Source organism: Schistocerca gregaria, chromosome 9 (assembly GCF_023897955.1).
Source record: "Schistocerca gregaria isolate iqSchGreg1 chromosome 9, iqSchGreg1.2, whole genome shotgun sequence".
In the NCBI taxonomy this organism is placed as follows: Eukaryota; Metazoa; Arthropoda; class Insecta; order Orthoptera; family Acrididae; genus Schistocerca; species Schistocerca gregaria.
The window spans coordinates 83894335-83914441 of record NC_064928.1 but is presented as its reverse complement, the minus strand read 5'-3'; the positions used below and the strand labels follow the sequence as shown (position 1 = coordinate 83914441).

Genomic DNA, 20107 nt, shown 5'->3' with positions numbered 1-20107 from the left:
CATCATGGTGGGGGGAGCGATCTCCAACACTGGCCGTACACCTCTGGTGATCGTCGAGGGGACACTGAATAGTGCACGGTACATCCAAACCGTCATCGAACCCATCGTTCTACCATTCCTAGACCGGCAAGGGAACTTGCTGTTCCAACAGGACAATGCACATCCGCATGTATCCCGTGCCACCCAACGTGCTCTAGAAGGTGTAAGTCAACTACCCTGGCCAGCAAGATCTCCGGATCTGTCCCCCATTGAGCATGTTTGGGACTGGATGAAGCGTCGTCTGACGCGGTCTGCACGTCCAGCACGAACGCTGGTCCAACTGAGGCGCCAGGTGGAAATGGCATGGCAAGCCGTTCCACAGGACTACATCCAGCATCTCTACGATCGTCTCCATGGGAGAATAGCAGCCTGCATTGGTGCGGAAGGTGGATATACACTGTACTAGTGCCGACATTGTGCATGCTCTGTTGCCTGTGTCTATGTGCCTGTGGTTCTGTCAGTGTGATCATGTGATGTATCTGACCCCAGGAATGTGTCAATAAAGTTTTCCTTTCCTGGGACAATGAATTCACGGTGTTCTTATTTCAATTTCCAGGAGTGTAATATGGACACTGACAAAGGCAAACCACGTGTAATGGATTGTGGTGGTGAGAGAATTAGATTAGGAAACGAGACACTAAAATTAGTAGATGAATTGTGATATTTGGGCACTATAATAACAGATGTTGGCGGAAGTAGAGAGCCTGTAAAATGCAGACTGGAAATGGCAAGGAAAGCTTGGAAGTCTTTTCTGAGTATGTTTGGAGTGTAGCCCTGTGTGGAAGTGCAACGTGGACGATATACAGTTTATGGAAGAAGAGAACTGAAGCATTTGAAATGTGGTGCTTCAGAACAATGCTGAAGATTACGAGGGGCGTTTGAAAAGTCCGTGCAAAAATAAAAACTACTTACACGTTAGGGGTAAACCTTTTTTTATTTTAAGACGTAGTCTGCTTTTAGACTTATACACTTCGTCCAAAGCTATTCTAATTTGTTGATCCCTTCCGAATAATAGGAATTGTCGAAGTCTGCAAAATAGCTATTAGTTGCTGCAATTACCTCCTCGTTTGAATAAAATCTTTGTCCCACCAGCCATTTCTTCAAATTGGGGAACAAGTAGTAGTCTGAGGGAGCCAAGTCTGGAGAATAGGGGGGATGTAAAACTAGTTGGAATCCTATATCCATTAATTTTGTGACCACAACTGCTGAGGTGTGTGCTGGTTGATTGTCGCGATGGAAAAGGTCTTTTTGAGGTGCAATCGCCCACGTTTTTCTTGCAGCTCGGTCCAATAACGATAAATAATATGCACCTGTAATAATGTTACCCTTTTCCAGACAGTTGATGAGGATTATCCCTTGCGAATCCCAAGACAGTCGCCATAACCTTTCCGGCCGAAGGAATGGTCTTCGCCTTTTTTTTGATCAGATTCTCCCTTGGTAACCCATTGTTTAGATTGTTGTTTAGTCTCAGGAGTGTAGTAATGTATCCATGTTTCATCGACAGTGACGAAATGACGCTTAAAGTCCTTCGGATTCTTCGTGAACAGTTGCAACACTTCACACCATTCCATTTTTGGTCAAGCGTGAGCAATAGCGGAACCCATCTTGCGGATAGCTTTCTCATGTCCAAATGAATATGCAAAATATTATGTATCCGTTCATTCGTGATGCCCACAGCTCCAGCACTCTCACGCACCTTAACTCTTATGTCATCCATCACCGTATCATGGATTTTATCACCGATTTCTGGAATCATAACATCCACAGGGCACCCAGAACTTTCAGCATCACATGTCCCATATGGTCACTCTGAAAATTTTGAAACTACTTATAAACTGTTCTAAACGTAAGTGCAGTCACCGTAATGTTTATCAAGCTTCTCTTTACTCCCCTGAGGCGTTTTGCCTTCCAAAAAGTAATGTTTAATCACCACACGAAATTCTTTTTCATCCATTTTTTGACAATCACTCGACTTCCTGAATTCATACGAATGCCAAACACAAAGACCAATATGGCTGAAACTTGTGCATTCTTTCCTAAGATGCTACTAACTAAATATGACGTCGATACTCGTCGATGGTGCCATTTCTCAGATTTTTTTTGCACGGAATTTTTAGATGGGTAGGTCATTCAACATTTAGAAGGTACTGCATAAAACTAGGGCACAACTTGAAGTACAACTTAACTGAAAAAGGAATGCGTTGACAGGACACATTCCGACATATCAAGAGAATGCTAGTTTAGTACTGGAGGAATGTGAGTGGTGTGTGTGGGGTAGGGGGGGGGGGGGAGACGGTGGGGGGAGGTAAAAATTGTAGAGGCGGGCCGAAAATGAATACAGTAGCTTGTTCGGAAGGATATAGATTGCTGTAGTTATTAGAAGGAGAGGCTTATACAGGACAGAGTAACGTGGGAAACTGCATCAAACCAGCCTTCGAACTGAAGATCACAGCAACAATCAGGAAAGACTGTTATCAAGAAATTTCGTTAGCTAATGTTAAAGGTGTAAAATTTTATTTCTATTAGCAAATGTCTCTACCTACCATCAAAACATATATTAAAAACTATTGGAGACAAACCACATTCTTGTCTAAGGCAAGATTTATTGTTGTTATTAAGCAATTTTTTGCAGCAATGGCAATTTTTGGGTGTTGCAACATTTGTCGGGTTTAAAATATTTGCTCTTCGTTTCTTTTTTTGTAATTATGCCCAACATTTACGGAACCGCTAATTATCAGTAGTGAAATATTATTTTTGATCGAGGATACACTGTATGAACCAAGCCTACGAAACCAAATGAGAAAACACTATAGCATTTGGTTTTACACTCTTTTCAGAAACAGACTGTGGAAGTAACTACAACCTCACAACTGACAGGGGGGTTCAAATGCCTCGATTCATGCAGATAGTATCTTACACATGACGATATATTAATATAAATTAAGTAAAACATCAATCGCGTTTTAAAAGTAAACGATAATTAAAATCAGATTCCAGATTAAGATTCCACTGATCGACTGCTATCGTTCGATGTTCGTAACAACGGTATTCTTCAACTCCATTTTCAATTTCGCAACATAAAGGTAATTTTTGCATTTCTGCCACTGCCTTTTACCGTCAACTCTGTTTGATAAACATATTTTGTATGCATAAGTGAGTTATGGAAAAATTAACAACATATTAACTACAGGGTGGCGAACGAAATGTGTTAGCAATTGTTTCTTTCACAATTAACAATGCACATTAAATATCAAGCTGGAATCTCCACAGCAGTACCAGCAGAGCTTGGAAAAACAAATGAGTTACGAAATGACGTGTAATTCACGATACTGCCGCTAGGAGACTAGTAAGCAGCAATGGCTGACAATGGAAGACTGACGACACAGCAACGATCGGCAATTGGCAATTGTGTTACTTTTTCATGAAACGAAAAGCCTTGTTGTGAGTCAGAGGCGTTTTCGACAACAGTTTAACACATGATGGGTCTCTTGCAAGAAGACCATCGACAGCTTGTACGATAAATGTGTACAGGAAGGAACTGTATTGGAAGCGAAGCGACCTCGGGCTAACCCTGTTTGTTCGCCGGAGAATATTGAAGCGGTACGAGTTGCTGTAAAGAGAAGTCCCGGGAAATCGTGTAGAAACGCAGCAGTGCAACTGGGAATTTCCAGACGCTCCGTTCAACGCATTCTTAAAAGTGACTTCCACATGTACCCATACAAGATGACCTGTGCACAGAAGGTCACTGAAGAACAGAAGCAGCGAAAACTACTGTTTGCTCAGTGGGCGGAGGATAGGGAAGAAACTACCAACATTTGGTTTTCACACGAGGCGCATTTTCATTTAGACGGTGTGGTTAACAAACAAAATGTACGCTTTTGGCCCACTGAAAAACCACAAGTGCTTCATGAACGAGAACATTATGCTCCGAGGATTACAGCGTGGGCAGCAATTTCCATTCACGGACTAATTGGACCCTTTTTCTTTGAAGAAACTGTGATTAGCGAGCGTTATTTGAGAATGCTTCGCAATAGCTTCATTCCACAGCTTCTTGCTACTGCCTTGCCCTTCAACACGCAGTGGTTCATGCAAGATGGAGAAATGCTACACATTGCAAACACTGTGATAGAGTTTTTACACGAGCATTTCGACATGCGGATCATTTCACTCAGGTTTCCAGGTCGCTTCAATGACGGACAAAATTGGCCCCCCTATAGTCCAGACCTCAATCCCTGTGACTTTTTTCTTTGGGTGTACCTAAAGAAAAAAATTATCCCGAAACGTCCACGTGATTTAATTGAGCCCAGAAGACTTATTCTTCGAGCTTGCAGTGAAATTACGGAAGGCGTGTGCCGTAGGGTAGTCAATAACTTCAGCGTTCGTTTGAAGGAAGTATGGAAACTAAATGGTTGACATGTTAAGTATGTGCTAAGTTAGAACAAATCTCCAGGGACGGCTCTTCATTGTAGTATATGTTCCTTTCAAATTGTATTGACAATAAAGTTTATATTCAAAAACAAAATGGTAACACATTTCGTGCGCCACCCTGTAATAATTGAGCTAAGATTCATTCACTATGACGTATAGGTCGCTTCACGTTCGAACAATAGACATTAGGCGAAATAAAAGCTGTTTGATGTGAAGATTGGCAGTGCGTGTCAACTACAGTTAGAGACACGACGGGTGCGTTCAGAGCCGACGTGTGCCTTCGAGTGACACAGATTTTATGTTAGCAGCACTGACTTCGCCTATGTTCAAATTCTGACAGAGGATCCGCAACCATCGTCTGCCTTGTTCTGTAACGATAAATAAACCAACGCAACAAGTTTATCTTTGTTGTTATTAATTATTATTTGATATGGCTCTTTAAAGAGCGCATACAAGTATTTATTACATTTAATCTTCTTATAACTATGAGTGCACTGTTTGTCTGTTGTCCATGCGTTTTGAAATTATGGTGGAATACATTGATTTCTTTCGTATATCGATGCTATCGCCTATTTTTACCTACTCATTAAAACACAAACACACAAATTTTGTAATTATTACTGGCGAAACCTGCAATGCATCGCAGTTGCTGAATATGTTTGGGAATTTCATATACATCCTAATTTCCTTCTCTCCCTCTCTGTATCTATCTTCATGTCCTTTCTCTTTGGCCATCTCATCATCACCCCCCACTCTGCCCATCTCCTCCTTGCCTCTCTCTTCTTCCATTTTCTCCCCCTCTCCTTCCCTTGTCTGTCGAGCTTCTACTCCCCCTCTATCTAATTTGGAGCTTTGTTTATTGTTATTGCAAATTCAGATTCAATAGTAGTATTGTATTAATAAGATATGTCATAAATATAATATATCTGATTTCTGTGAAAGCTGCTTGCGAAATCAAAACAGCACATTTTTGTGTATACAGTCACTTATTTAAAAATATTTATAATGAGAAAGAGTATGTATGGGAGAGACAATATTTCTAGTGGTTTAGATGCTCTGCTATCACAGTCAAATCTGATTGCGAGAAAAGAAACAAAATCGCAAATCGGCAGACCAGAGCACAGAATTTTATTTCCCGTAGTCGCTTTTGTTGTTTAAAAAAATATATGTAACCTATGTCCATAGAACTATTTACCATTTCATTGACTTACACTACCACCAAAGTGCGTACCGGAAATAATGTCCTGCGAAAGCAAACTTGTACTACTCGGTGGTCAAGAGCGGTACTGCTCTGCATTGAGATTAGCCTATTGCACACAAGAATACTGAACTTATGTGTGCCTTTCAACAAACATATGAGCAACCTCGACATGCATCTAAAGACAACAGATCGTACGAGCACGGGCTCAGAAGAAAAAGGCTGCTAAACCGTCAGTGGTAGATACCAGTCCGACTTATTCCACGCCCTCGACGACGTCAGCGATTCTAACTAATGTGCACCGAATTCTCGGTAGCAGTTTTTAAAAAAGTGAGCTTGTTCTTGATCTTTTCAAATTGTTTCGTAACTGGCGTACAAGACGTTATTTATGTATACTGAACTTTTCTAAAACTTTCATCCATAAACTGATTTAATTGAGCAGTACATTATACGACTTTTACTTCAATTTTTTTTTTACTGTGAAGTAATACATACTTTTAATTTTTATACTGTAGTCTTTCCTGTCGTGTTCCACGAATACGTTACTCGGTTTTGTACGTTAAAGCTAAAGGTTTTGCTTATATCCTTTTTCTAAACCGCCTTTCTAGACATGGCCTTGATAAACCGACATATTTGATCGGCACTGACAAATGGCCGAGCATGTCGGATTATCAAGGTCCTTCCATACTTCTCTGAGCTGAAGAGGTTGGTGCAGAGCAAGAGGTAATGGTGGGATATAGCAGAACAGTCAGGAAAGTGATGTTCAAAAATATGTAAATAGCAGTTTGCATTTATGCCTTGAGTAATTGACACGGGTGCGGTGTAGTGAATGTCAGTTTCTTCTTAATTGCAACTGATAACTGACCTGATTTCTTCTCTCATTGAGATCCTGCCACTTTCTAACTACAATCGTAACTACATTCCACACTTTCATTTGTTACCTTTCACTGCCTGTCTCTTGTGTTTTGTTTAACAAGCACCACTTTCGATTGTCAGTTGTTTGCGGACAGCGATTGTAGACCCACTACTTACTGCTCTGAAACAAAATCAGCTGAAGAACAAACGAAGTGACCGTAACAGCAGCATTAATGCTCTCTCCGTAGCGAACGGATTTTGTTGCGAAAGTTCTAAGTACACCTGCGTAATTTACATTCAAAGTATTAAAATTTCTTGTGAGCAAACATGTCGAGCAATAAAGGAGTAATAACACGGTGCACAACAAACAGAGAGGAAAAACAATACACAGTGAATGTTCCATAAGGTCAATAGCGTAGTATTAGTCAGCAAGTAATATATTTCTAGAGAGAGTCAAGACCCGTTGTTGTGTGACATGTTTCACTTCCACACATGGCTACACTCCATACAAATACTTTCAGAAACAACTTCCTGACATTTAAATCTATACTCGATGTTAACAAATTTCTCTTCTTCATAAACATTTTTCTTGCCACTGCAGTCTACATTTTATGTCCTCTCTACTTCAACCATAATCAGTTATTTTGCTCCCCAAATAGCAAAACTTCTTTACTACTTTAAGTGTCTCATTTCGTAATCTAATTCCCTCAGCATCAACTGATTTAATTCGTCCACATTCCATTATCCTCGTTTTGCTTTTGTTGACATTCATCTTATATCCTACTTTCAAGACACTGTCCATTCCGTTCAGTTGCTCTTCCCAAGTCCTTTGCTGTTTTCTGACAGAATTACAATGTTTTCGGCGAACCTCAAAGTTTTTATCTCTTCTCCATGGATTTTAATACGTACTCCGAATTTTTCTTTTGTTTCCTTTACTGCTTGTTCAATATACAGATTGAATAACATCGGGGAGAGGCCACAAACCTGTCTCACTCCCTTTCCAACCACTGCTTCCCTTTCATGCCCCTCGACTCTTATAACTGCCATCTGGTTTCTGTACAAATTGTAAACAGCCTCTCGCTCCCTGTATTTTACCCCTAATCAATACAAAAGAGCAGTGAGTCCGGATATTCGTTATAAATATGTCTGTTGAATACACTGGGAGTTTAAGAAAGGGTCACACGTTACTACGTGTGGTAAAGTGGTCAAAACTGTAAGAAAAATTCCTGTAATGGGAAGCCCTAAAATCAATAGGTGTTGAGTTGTGGACCAATCTGCCCTGTTGTTCCAGTCTGTCTGTTACGTAGAAACGAGCTATAAGCAGTGATACATGTGGTTACCACACATCCTGAGCATTATTTCGCAACGAAGCACTCACTCCAAATAAGCCTCAGAACTCCTTGACCATCCATCGCTCCTGAAGCATTGTCTTGTGGTACTGCAGCACAATTCTATAAAATGGGGTGGTATCCCGTTGTCCATAAACCACGGACGTTATCTTTCCAATTGCTCAACGTGCTCCAATGTCGCTGACAATGCATCGCACAGAAAGCAGTGAATGCACAATGGACATTAATGGATTCAGGTGGTCAGACATGATGCTTACGTACGTGTCACCTGTCGCATCTACACGTATCAGGGGTCCCATTTCACTACAAAAGCATATGGCCCACACCATTACAGAGGCTCCACCAGTTTGTACAGCCCCTGCAGACATACAGGGTCCAGGGATACATGAGGCTGTCTCCGTACCCGTACACGTCTATCCGTTCGATGCAATCTGAAAAGAGACTCGTTAGACCGGGCAACATATTTCTAGTCATCAACAGTCCAATGTCGGTGTTGTCGGGCCGAGGCGAGGCGTAAAGCCTGGTGTCGTGCAGTCATCAAGGGTATATGAGTGTGCCTTCGGCTCCGAAGGCCCACATCGATGATGTTTCGATGAATGGTTCGCTCGCTGACACTTGTTGATGACCCAGCATTGAAATCTGCAGCATTTTGCGGAAGGATTGCACTTCTGTCACGTTGAACGCCTCTTCAGTCGTCGTTGGTCCCGTTCTTGCAGCATCTTTTTCCGGCAGCAGCGATGTCGGAGATTTGATGTTTTGCCGTATTCCTGATACTCACGGTACACTCGTGAAATGGTCGTACGGAAAATCTCCACTTCATCACTACCTTGGTGGCGTGTCCCATCGCTCGTGCGCCGACTATAACACCACTTTCAAACTTACTTAAACCTTGATAATCTGACATTGTCGCAGTAGTAACCGATGTAACAACTGAGCCAGACAATTGTTGTCTTATATAGGCGTTGCAGACTGCAATGCCGTATTCTGCCTGTTTACATATCTCTGTATTTGAATACCCATGCCTGTAGCAGTTTCTTTTGCGCTTCGGTGTATGTGTTCTCCATCGTAATGCTATGTGAAGTACTGAAATCGATGACTGTAAACTGTGATTTATGATTTACGATATGAAAGTTTTTAGAGTCTGCTGCTATGCTAGTCCTTAAGTCAGTTGCATGACACATGTACTTCTCAAATTTCTGGAAGAACGCATTCTTTCAATCACTGCTAAAGCGATATTCTCGGCGTCAATGTAAACAAATGATTATTAAATTAAAGGGTTTTATGTCCCTAATACTAAACGGCTAAAACCGTCACCCGGACTCAGTTACAGGCTGTCCCTCTTACGCCTTCTATCGCCAACTAAAAATTGATGTCAGTATTTCATACAATCATTGACCGAATTGAAATATTTTAAATGTTGTCATGATCTACTCATTCAGAAGTATAACGTTTCCTTGGAGGATTCAGGTGATAAATCACGTATTAGACTTCGAAACTGTTTTTATGTTTTGAGACAGCAAAGTTCATGGATCGCGAATAACACGCACTACAGTCCTTCGGTATTTCAGAATGACATCACTTGGCGACATCCAACAAACTGTGCTAATATTTTCGACAATTTTTGAAACTTCCTTCGCTGACAACCCGCTCCTTCCCCCACAAAATAATGACAGGATAAAAGGTTATACCTTACTGCGTTTTGAGTGTTCATGCAGTAGATCTTCAGCATAATGCATGAGATTTTGGCTTTGACTTTTTCATTAATCTATGCGTGAATAATGCGAACAAAATTAGACTTTTGTGACTTCAACCATAATGGTTTCACATAATAAAGGTCACATATTTAACACATTTACTCATACGTAAAGTAATCACAAGTTTGAAGCTGTTTATACACACATCAAAAACAATTTTTCTTCACCTCGGTTCCGAGAGTTTCGGAACCTGTACAGAAAATTGGAATATAGGTCAACATAAACATCATTCCCGCCCTTTTTATTGCTCATGAAAAACCACACATTGAATGTAGTACCACCATACAGTGAGACCTTCAGAGGTGGTTGTCCAGATTGCTGTAGACACCGTTACCTCTAACATCCAGTAGCAAGACCTCTTGCACTGATGAAATGAAATGTCGTGTGACGAGGGCCTTCCGTCGGGTAGAGCGTTCGCCTGGTGCAAGTCTTTCGATTTGACGCCACTTCGGCGACTTGCGCGGCGATGGGGATGAAATGATGATGATTAGGACAATACAACACCCAGTCCCTGGGCGGAGAAAATCTCCGACCCAGCCAGGAATCGAACCCGGGCCCTTTGGATTGATAGTCTGTCGCGCTGACCACTCAGCTACCGGGGGCAGACTCTTGCACTGATGCATGCCTGTATTCATCGTGGCATACTATCCACAAGTTCATCAAGGCACTGTTGGTCCAGATTGTCCCACTCCTCAACGGCGATTCGGCGTAGATCCCTGAGAGCGGTTGGTGGGTCACGTCGTCCATAAACAGCCCTTTTCAATTTATCGCAGGCATGTTCGATAGGGTTCATGTGTGGAGAACATGCTGGCCAGTCTAGTCGAGCGATGTCGTTATCCTGAAGGAAGTAAATCACAAGATGTGCACGAAGAGGGAGTGAATTGTCATCCATGATGACGAATGCCTCGCCAGTATGCTGCCGATATGGTTGCACTATCGGTCGGAGGATGGCAGTTACGTATCGTACAGCAGTTACGGCACCTTCCATGACCATCAGCGGTGTTCGTCGGTCCCATATAATGCGGTCCCATATAACAGGAGGGAACTCGTTGGACACTGTCTAAGGCGTTCACCCTGACCGGTTTCCCTCCAGACACGTCTCCGACGATTGTCTGGCTGAAGGCATATGGGACACTCATAGGTGACGAGAACGTGACGGCAATCCTGAGCTGTCCATTCGGCATTTTGTTGGGCCGATCTGTACCGCTCTGCACGGTGTTGTGGTTGTAAAGATGGACCTCGCCGTGGACGTCGGGAGCGAAGTTGCGCATCATGCAGCCTACTGCACACAATTTGAGTCGTAACACGACGTTCTGTGGCTTGCTGAAAAAGTTGGACACCAGGTCTCTATTCAAAAGACAAAATACACTCCTGGAAATGGAAAAAAGAACACATTGACACCGGTGTGTCAGACCAACCATACTTGCTCCGGACACTCCGAGAGGGCTGTACAAGCAATGATCACACGCACGGAACAGCGGACACACCAGGAACCGCGGTGTTGGCCGTCGAATGGCGCTAGCTGCGCAGCGTTTGTGCACCGCCGCCGTCAGTGTCAGCCAGTTTGCCGTGGCATACGGAGCTCCATCGCAGTCTTTAACACTGGTAGCATGCCGCGACAGCGTGGACGTGAACCGTATGTGCAGTTGACGGACTTTGAGCGAGGGCGTATAGTGGGCATGCGGGAGGCCGGGTGGACGTACCGCCGAATTGCTCAACACGTGGGGCGTGAGGTCTCCACAGTACATCGATGTTGTCGCCAGTGGTCGGCGGAAGGTGCACGTGCCTGTCGACCTGGGAACGGACCGCAGCGACGCACGGATGCACGCCAAGACCGTAGGATCCTACGCAGTGCCGTAGGGGACCGCACCGCCACTTCCCAGCAAATTAGGGACACTGTTGCTCCTGGGGTATCGGCGAGGACCATTCGCAACCGTCTCCATGAAGCTGGGCTACGGTCCCACACACCGTTAGGCCGTCTTCCGCTCACGTCCCAACATCGTACAGGCCGCCTCCAGTGGTGTCGCGACAGGCGTGAATAGAGGGACAAATGGAGACGTGTCGTCTTCAGCGATGAGAGTCGCTTCTGCCTTGGTGCCAATGATGGTCGTATGCGTGTTTGGCGCCGTGCAGGTGAGCGCCACAATCAGGACTGCATACGACCGAGGCACACAGGGCCAACACCCGGCATCATGGTGTGGGGAGCGATCTCCTACACTGGCCGTACACCTCTGGTGATCGTCGAGGGGACACTGAATAGTGCACGGTACATCCAAACCGTCATCGGCCCCCTTCGTTCCACCATTCGTAGACCGGCAAGGGAACTTGCTGTTCCAACAGGACAATGCACGTCCGCATGTATCCCGTGCCACCCAACGTGCTCTAGAAGGCGTAAGTCAACTACCCTGGCCAGCAAGATCTCCGGATCTGTCCCCCATTGAGCATGTTTGGGACTGGATGAAGCGTCGTCTCACGCTGTCTGCACGTCGAGCACGAACGCTGGTCCAACTGAGGCGCCAGGTGGAAATGGCATAGCAAGCCGTTCCACAGGACTACATCCAGAATCTCTACGATCGTCTCCATGGGAGAATAGCAGCCTGCATTGGTGCGAAAGGTGGATATACACTGTACTAGTGCCGACATTGTGCATGCTCTGTTGCCTGTGTCTATGTGCCTGTGGTTCTGTCAGTGTGATCATGTGATGTATCTGACCCCAGGAATGTGTCAATAAAGTTTCCCCTTCCTGGGACAATGAATTCACGGTGTTCTTATTTCAATTTCCAGGAGTGTATGAAGAACATCTGTGATGGACCTGAATCCATGACCACGAATCTGGGAAAAATCGGACGAGTTGAGAATTCGTGGTATCTCGGTGAAGTCATCCAGGAGAATGGATTAGAAGAAGAAACAATTAATGTCTGTATGAGGAAGTTAGACCAAGCATACCAACTGACAAAGAATACCTATAACAAAAACTATGAGTATAGGGGCCAAGTTCCGACATTATAATGCAGTCGTAAAACCTGAGGTCCTATATAAGTCCGAAACATTGAACGTGAATAGACAAGGTCAAGCTGAGCGGCTTGAAAAGCGAGAGCGTAGGATATTAAGGAAAATCCTAGGTAATATATGAACTGATGGACAATGGCCAATAAGAGCTAATGAGGACTTAAGTACAGCAAGACAGAACCTATCACTGGATCGATTAAGAAGAGACGATAGGTATTTTACTGTCATCTTATGAGGATGGACGGTGATCGACTAACAAAAAGAATATGGAGTTTCATCCGATCTTGGAAAACAAGGCCAAGATGGTTCGCAAAATTTGAAAAAGATCTTAGGCAGATTAGTACCTCAGAGAGAGAAATTCCTGACAGGAACAAATTTAGATTGGTGAACAACTATCAAGGTTTTAAAGTGGCGTCAACGTCCAAAAGACGGGGAGCACCATTATCTGGAGAGCATTACACAAGAGCCCTTGGTGGGCTCAGAAGATACTGGCAGGAAGTCAAAGCTGGAACAAGAATAAGACCTGGACACTAGAGTGAAGTTGGTTGTTACCACGCAGTCCAAAGAGGCTCAACTCGAAGATAATACTAATTATTATTATCATATTAAAACAAATAAGCCCTCGGTCACACAGAAAAGATTAATGAGGAGATTTATTTACTTAAAACCATAGCAGTCAATAATGAATATACGCCTAACATAGTGGACGATATCCTCAAAAAGAAAACTGCAAAAACTACTACGCTCAACACTTCACGCGCTGAAGTTAACCCCAAGAAGCATTTTTCTATTCCGTTCGTAGGACCCATTTCCTATCAGATTCAGCGCATGCTTCGCAACAAATACAACTGCAATGTTGCCTTCTCTACAAATAACAATCTGAAGAAAAACTTCATTCATAATTTGAAATCCATTCGCTCCCCTACAGAATGTTCTGGCATTTATAAGATCATCTGTGATACCTGCTCCCCCTATTATATAAGGCAAACCGGACGTGCTTTCACCATCAGATATAAAGAACATCTTTTGAGAAAAAACGGCACCAGTCCCCTTAATTCATCCTTTGCCGATCATCTCTTCATGACTCGACACGTGCCTAAAGCCATTCGCGATAGCTATATGCTGCATACCGAAAAGAAGGGGCATAGGTTAGACGTTTTAGAGGAGGTTTTCAAACGTCTATCTCGTCATGATGGCCTCATTCTCAACGAACAGCTGTGAAATAAAAACTTTTTCGACTGTATAAAACCGTTGCTTGATCTTCGGTTCAGATTTCCTCACGCAGTTTGCCGAATTGTTGTTTTCCTGTTACGTCTTTGCTGTTTTCTTGTATGTCATAGCTGACGGTGTTTTACGTTACAAAATGTATCTCTGTTTAAAGCAGATAAATATGTAACTTCATCTTATTGTTATTAGTGCTTACGTTATGCCTGAATCAGCTTCGTCACAATTTCATGTGTCTAATTTCGAATGTCCGGTAGCCTAGTTGTTTCTGCGGCTACTAGATGGCGCTCGTAGCGACACAATGTTTACAATGCCTGCACTTTCTAACGTGGGCACCTCGGTTTTCTTGCAACCCGTGTTCACTCACAAGGGAATCTCCCCATCGCATCCCCCTCAGATTTAGTTATGCCGTCACCAGTGTCGTATAGAATATATCAGACGTGGTTTCCTGTGGAGGAATCGGTTGACCTGTGACCTTGCGATCAAATGTTTTCGGTTCCCATTGGAGAGGCACGTCATTTCGTCTACTAATCTCACCGTTTTGCGGTGCGGTCGCAAAACACAGACACCAAACATATTACAGTGAACAGAGACGTCAATGAACGAAGGACAGATCATAACTTTGCGAAAATAAAAAAAAAGTAAACTTATTTGTCGAGAGAAGACTTGAACCAAGGACCTCTCGTCCTGCAGCTCCTCATGCTAACCACGGGACCACGGAGCTCCTGAGCTCATTATGTCCTAGATGTTGCATATCTTGCACATGGACTACTCAGTTTGTATATTTTGCTTATTTTTTTCATAGTTCCACACAACTTCTTCCTGTTTTCTCCATTGATCTGTATTCAGTTTTTCAAGGCCTATCCACTGTGCCAACTTATAACTAAATCTGAGGGGGTGCGATGGGGAGGTTCCCTTGTCAGGTACGAGCAGCCCTTAGCGACTCGCCATCTTATCTCATTTACAACCTTTCATGACGTCGTCTTTCGAGCTTAGATTTTTTTTAGAATGTGACTTATAAGTACTGCATCTCTTTCCAGCCAGTACACACCATAGTTTATTAATGTCTTATATGCCTGTTGTGTTTTAGAACAGTTAGTTTAACTCCGAAGACGACGGTCATAGTAGCGTCGAAACCTGGTCAATTTTGACTTCATATTTGTGACCGAGGTCTTATTTGCTTTAATATCATTCTGACACGGTCACTGAATCTTAGCAGCTATGTTAAAATTTATTATTATTACTATTATTATTATTATTATTATTAAAACCATATCTATCTAGGGGACGAAGAAGCGAGGTAACGGATAGTTATATTGGAAGGGATTTGGGGGTGGGGGTGGAAGCAGGGTACCAAACAGTGCTCTCACATACGTCATCGCCCCTCCCTCCTACCAAAAGCGATCCCGAGAAGTGTGCCTGTTTGAAAACCGAATCAAACCAGTCTTAGGACTGAAGACGATGGCAACAGCAGAACATAACGTGGAACAGACTGACATTCTTGAAATCAATGCGGAAAAATAAAACCGATTAACTAGTGATTCATAAAACCGATTAACTAGTGATTGACTGGTGGCAGTATTGCAGAGCCTACATTACGAGTGAGTGCTGTGTAACAGTGGTCTGGACGTGGCACACGTCGGCCCAGCACACTCACCGACTCGAAGACCATGAAGAGCTCGTGGTTCTCCTTGGTCGGCTGCAGGCCCGACACGGTTTGCAGGTACGTCTCGCTCGCCAGGTAGAAATGCGGCAGCGTAGCTATCACTGGGGCACCTGTAGAAATCAAACGCACAGATTAGACTTCACTTGCAGATCCGATCACAGGTTTATGATGGTCCTCAAAGAGGGGAAAATCGTACTGTGCTGAACAATCATCTGATGATATACATGTTTTATGAGTATGGTACCGTGTCATAACGCACCAACGTTTTGGCCCGCGGCTACAGTGGTTTTAACCTTGGTTTCTTTTTTTTTTTTTAACTTGGTCTGGCCGTGGAAGCCTACCCAATTATAACGATGAGATGGGCGTTTAAAATTGTGGCTCAGGAACACGTAAATGTGCTTGCATCTGAAAACAACATTAATTTTCACAGCTATAACAATTGTACTCGTGAATGGTCCGTAGGACCTTACTATAACTTTGCACTCGGCACAGGTCGATAGGGCGAAAATCGATTGTGACGTGTTGCGAGAGAGAGTGTCGAGATGCTCCAGAGTGGTTGGCTGGAGTGGTGCGTGTTTGGAGGCTATTATTGGAATACAGGGTTTTTTAACCGAGAAGGGTGTCACCATCGCCGTGGTTAGACCCCTAAATAATAAATAGATACCGGGAAAGTGATGAAGTATCTTTATAAAGGTGATCAGTGACGTTGCTAGTGCCGGTATTTAGTTTCGTGTCTACCGCGCCAGCCTAACCTTGGATTGCAGTGTTGGAGGCAGTGATGGATTAGCGTGTGACGATAATGGCAAATAAAGAAAGCCTGTATTGAGATTAGCCGTAATTAGATATGTATGACGAAGGCAGTGGCTGTCTCCTTTTGAGAAGAATATAAGTTCGTAATCAGTAAAACTGAGTTGGTGTTCCTTATTACCATACATTCAGTATTATAGTATTGAACAGGACGAACTGGAAAGCAACAACTTCCGTAGCAGTCAATTCCGATTACCAGGCCCATTAGGTTCACGGTCATGTTAATAATAAATATTGGGGTGCTATTCAATCAGATCAGGTCGGGATAAAAATGGAGGTGTTACATACTTCATAATAGACAACTATTGAATGACTTTCGGAAGCATGTCAAAACGTGCACAATAAACGAAGTGCTTATTTCAATAGTGGTACAAGTGCATTTTTGTTCATTGTGAGATACAGAGTCCTAAAGTTAAATGAGCGCTGATGAATCTGCAGTTGAGATACCAACAATATCCAAGCATATGGCTTCTTGCTAGAGATGAACCTTTCTTTCTGTTTGTTTGGATCATTAATTGCAGAAGTTTGATTTTATCCATACTTCGGTGATATTTCGCAAAAAGTGGCTAACATTTTGAAAACTTTTAAAGTTGATACCGCTTTTCAGACCAATAATACGCTGCGATTTAAACTAAGAAATAATTTACATCAGGAAAGCGATAAATATGAGAGAGCTCGGGTCTATAAAATTCAGTGTAGCACTTGCAAGACAAGCTATGTAGGCCAAACTGGTAGGTCCTTTAAAGTACGTTACAAAGAACATTAATAATTTCGAAAAGTCAGCTGTAGCCACGCATATTTGGGAAACGGGACACCCCATGTTGGGAATAGATCAGGATCTCGTTATTTTACATAGACAGGACAAAGGCAAAAAGCTGGATCTACTAGAACAGCTGGAAATTACGATACATAGCGTGGATAATCAGAACACACTGAATGGCTAACTGGTGATACAAATAACTTTTTCAGACATTTCACTGGTTTCTTTCAGTAACAACATTTTTAGCAATTGGCAGGATATCATAATTTCATGAGGTCCTTGGAACATGTATACGTTATCTGTCTGTACGGACATCTCTGTAACTTGCTTGTTTACTTGCGCGTGAGCTCACTCGCGTTTCAGTGTCGTATTTGGCTACATTGTGTGTGGTATCAGCGAAGACGCACGGGCGGTTTACGACGATAGAGTTGAGAGCCATGCGGTTAGATGTTGAAAACCATAGGCGACACACCATTTTAGAGTTTTTTATATTTTGACGAGTATGTGGGGATGCCCCTTGGAAGACGCGGCTGCAACAAGGGCAGTAGCCACGACGTTTTTATTTTATTATCAATTTTATAGTGCCAGGTGCATGTTCCATTTTAGCGAGTTTTAACAGGTTCCTTTACTTTTTATTATTCTGATGATGGAAGTTTGACTTCCGAAACGCGTCAATCTTAGTGTTTTACACTATAAACAAGTGGTTGAGCAGATATATTTTTTAACATTGCAGAAGCATTCTCGGCAGAAAACTGGAGGTAATGGACTTGTACCACTATTGAAATAAGCCCTTCAAATGTAATAACGGAAGAACAAAGTGAAGACGTGACGCTTCAGTGAAGCGTACCACAGAGACCTCTTGATGTAGCATTTAAAGAAAACAATTCACAGCTTCTTTCTTTTTTGGTGGTGAGGGGGGGGGGGGGGGGGGGGTCGGTGGGAGGGAACAAGGTATCTTCAGTCTCCTCACTGTTTTCATGCTGCATGCAGTAAGTCCTTTTTCTATGCCGACTTTTCAGCTCATAGTGCCATTTACACAAAACTACTTCAATTATCTCTACGATGTGTTCCAGTCTGTGTTCTACAGTTTTTACCCTCTACAGCAGAGGCATGTATCGACTCCTGCTACACCTTGTGTTTAGATTGCATTGGTTTTCCTTTTCTTCCCCTGACATGTTTGTTTGGTATGTTGTCTGTCATCATTAAGTGGCTGCTTGGTTGTCTTTTCCCTCATCTATAGATATCTGCGTTTTTGCTTCCGGGAAACTGCTATGGAGGAAGTGAGATCTTTGACCGGTTGTAACCTCGTGTGGTGGGGCGTAAGTAGGGGCGTTGCGCGCAGAGAGTGTGGTGGACACGGGAGGGCAGTGTGGCTCTCCAGCGTGGTCGGTTGTACCGAGTCGCCACGTGGTGTATGTCGGTTGTGTGTAACGGGCGGGTCGAGTTGACGGAAGAGCTCCCCACGTGTTGGTTGTATACAGAATCGCCCCACGAGTAGTTGCTGTTCATTTCGCCTTGGTGGGACGTTAACAAAGCTTCCTTAATCCTCCGTTTCAACTCTGGAGTTTAAAAGGAGACACCTGACATGAAGGAGCGGTCACTACCCGTCAACGTTGCAGAGAAGACGTGAACTCCAGTGACAGAGCGTGTTGTCGCGTGACCGTGGCGTGTTGGGTACGCTGGCGACGCGTGCGCGGTCGGATGTGTGGATCCTTGCCATCGGAGGTCGTGGACTGCCTGTTCGAGCATAATTGCATGTTACGTTCGTGGAAGGTTTAATCATGAAGTAATAATTTTGTGTAACCAGCGTCTCTTCTGCCTTGTGGCCTCCGGCGACCGGGTTTCCTGGCCCCGGCACCGGTGTAATTGAAGACAGTAATCTTTCATCCTCCTCTCGTTACTGTCCGATTGGTGTAGTTTTGGCAGTTTAATTGTTTCGCTATTCTCTCGTGGGTTATGATTAAATTCATGCTTCTTGTCGGTTGATCGTGTGGTCGCTCATTCAGGACTGTGTGGTGTAATGTTTCCTTGCACGAGGGTAGCTCTAATTCTGTCAGCAAGTTAAGCCATCTTATTACAAGTTTTCGCTGGCTAAATGTCTGTGCAGTGACCAGCCTGAGAGTGGCAATTGTGTTTAGGGGCGTATTTAAATGGGTCAGTATTCCGTCTAGCCCTCCCTGAGTGGGTGATTTGTGGCCGCCTTACACGGGTCCGTCATATCTGTTATGTTCTATTGATATTCCAGGACCCTTTTGTTTAATATTTTTGTAAATTCCTCCAAGTTTGTAAATTCCTTTTATTGCCATTCACCGTGTGTTTGCTGAGACCTGTTTAATTTTTTTAATGGCGGTGATGGTAGCTTCACTACGTCACTGTACTTTATTAACAAAGTTCTGTATTTACTTTAATAGCCTGTTTACTAATGTTCTTTAAATTTTTTTAAATTGTTGAATTGGTATAAATCGCTTTGATTGGCGTTAGCGGCGTGTTTTAAAAGGTAGTTTATTGCCGTACTGCTAGCTTGTGTGTTTTTTTATTTTTTTTAACTGTTGTATTGCTATATATTACTTGATTGGTGTTAGAGGCGTGTTTTAAAAGGTTGTTTATTGCCGTACTGCTAGCTACTGTGTTTTTAAAAAAAACTGTTTTAAAATTGTTGTGTTGCTATAAATTACTTGATTGCCGTTAGCGGCGTGTTTAAAAGGCTGTTTATTGCCTTACTGCTAGTTTCTGTAAAATATGAATTAAACATTTGTGAAAATCTCTACTGGACAGTAAACTACAAGAAATTTGGCCCCGTTTCCCAACTTGTGGTGTGGCTTGTAGTAACCGTAACCACTTTGTGTGTGTCAATATCTTTCTACAGTACGATGGAAATTATTCTTTTGTGTCTTAACACATTTTCTGTCCCTTGTCTGTCACGACTATCGAATCTTATTAATGTAAGAAGTTTGCGAGGATATGAGAAAAGCACTGTTAAGAGTAATACACTGTCGAGTCACAGTAATGTGACCGCCT

The 20107-nt window shown here is 43.1% G+C and overlaps 1 protein-coding gene across 1 annotated transcript in view; it reads right to left on the bottom strand.

Moving 5' to 3' along the window:
• LOC126291720 (sensory neuron membrane protein 1-like) overlaps nt 1–20107 on the bottom strand; it is a 210783-nt gene that overhangs the window by 18699 nt on the left and 171977 nt on the right. Inside the window, exon 8 of the mRNA XM_049985376.1 lies at nt 15514–15632. Coding sequence (XP_049841333.1) covers nt 15514–15632 — 119 coding nt within the window. The remainder of the gene's footprint in view (nt 1–15513; nt 15633–20107) is intronic.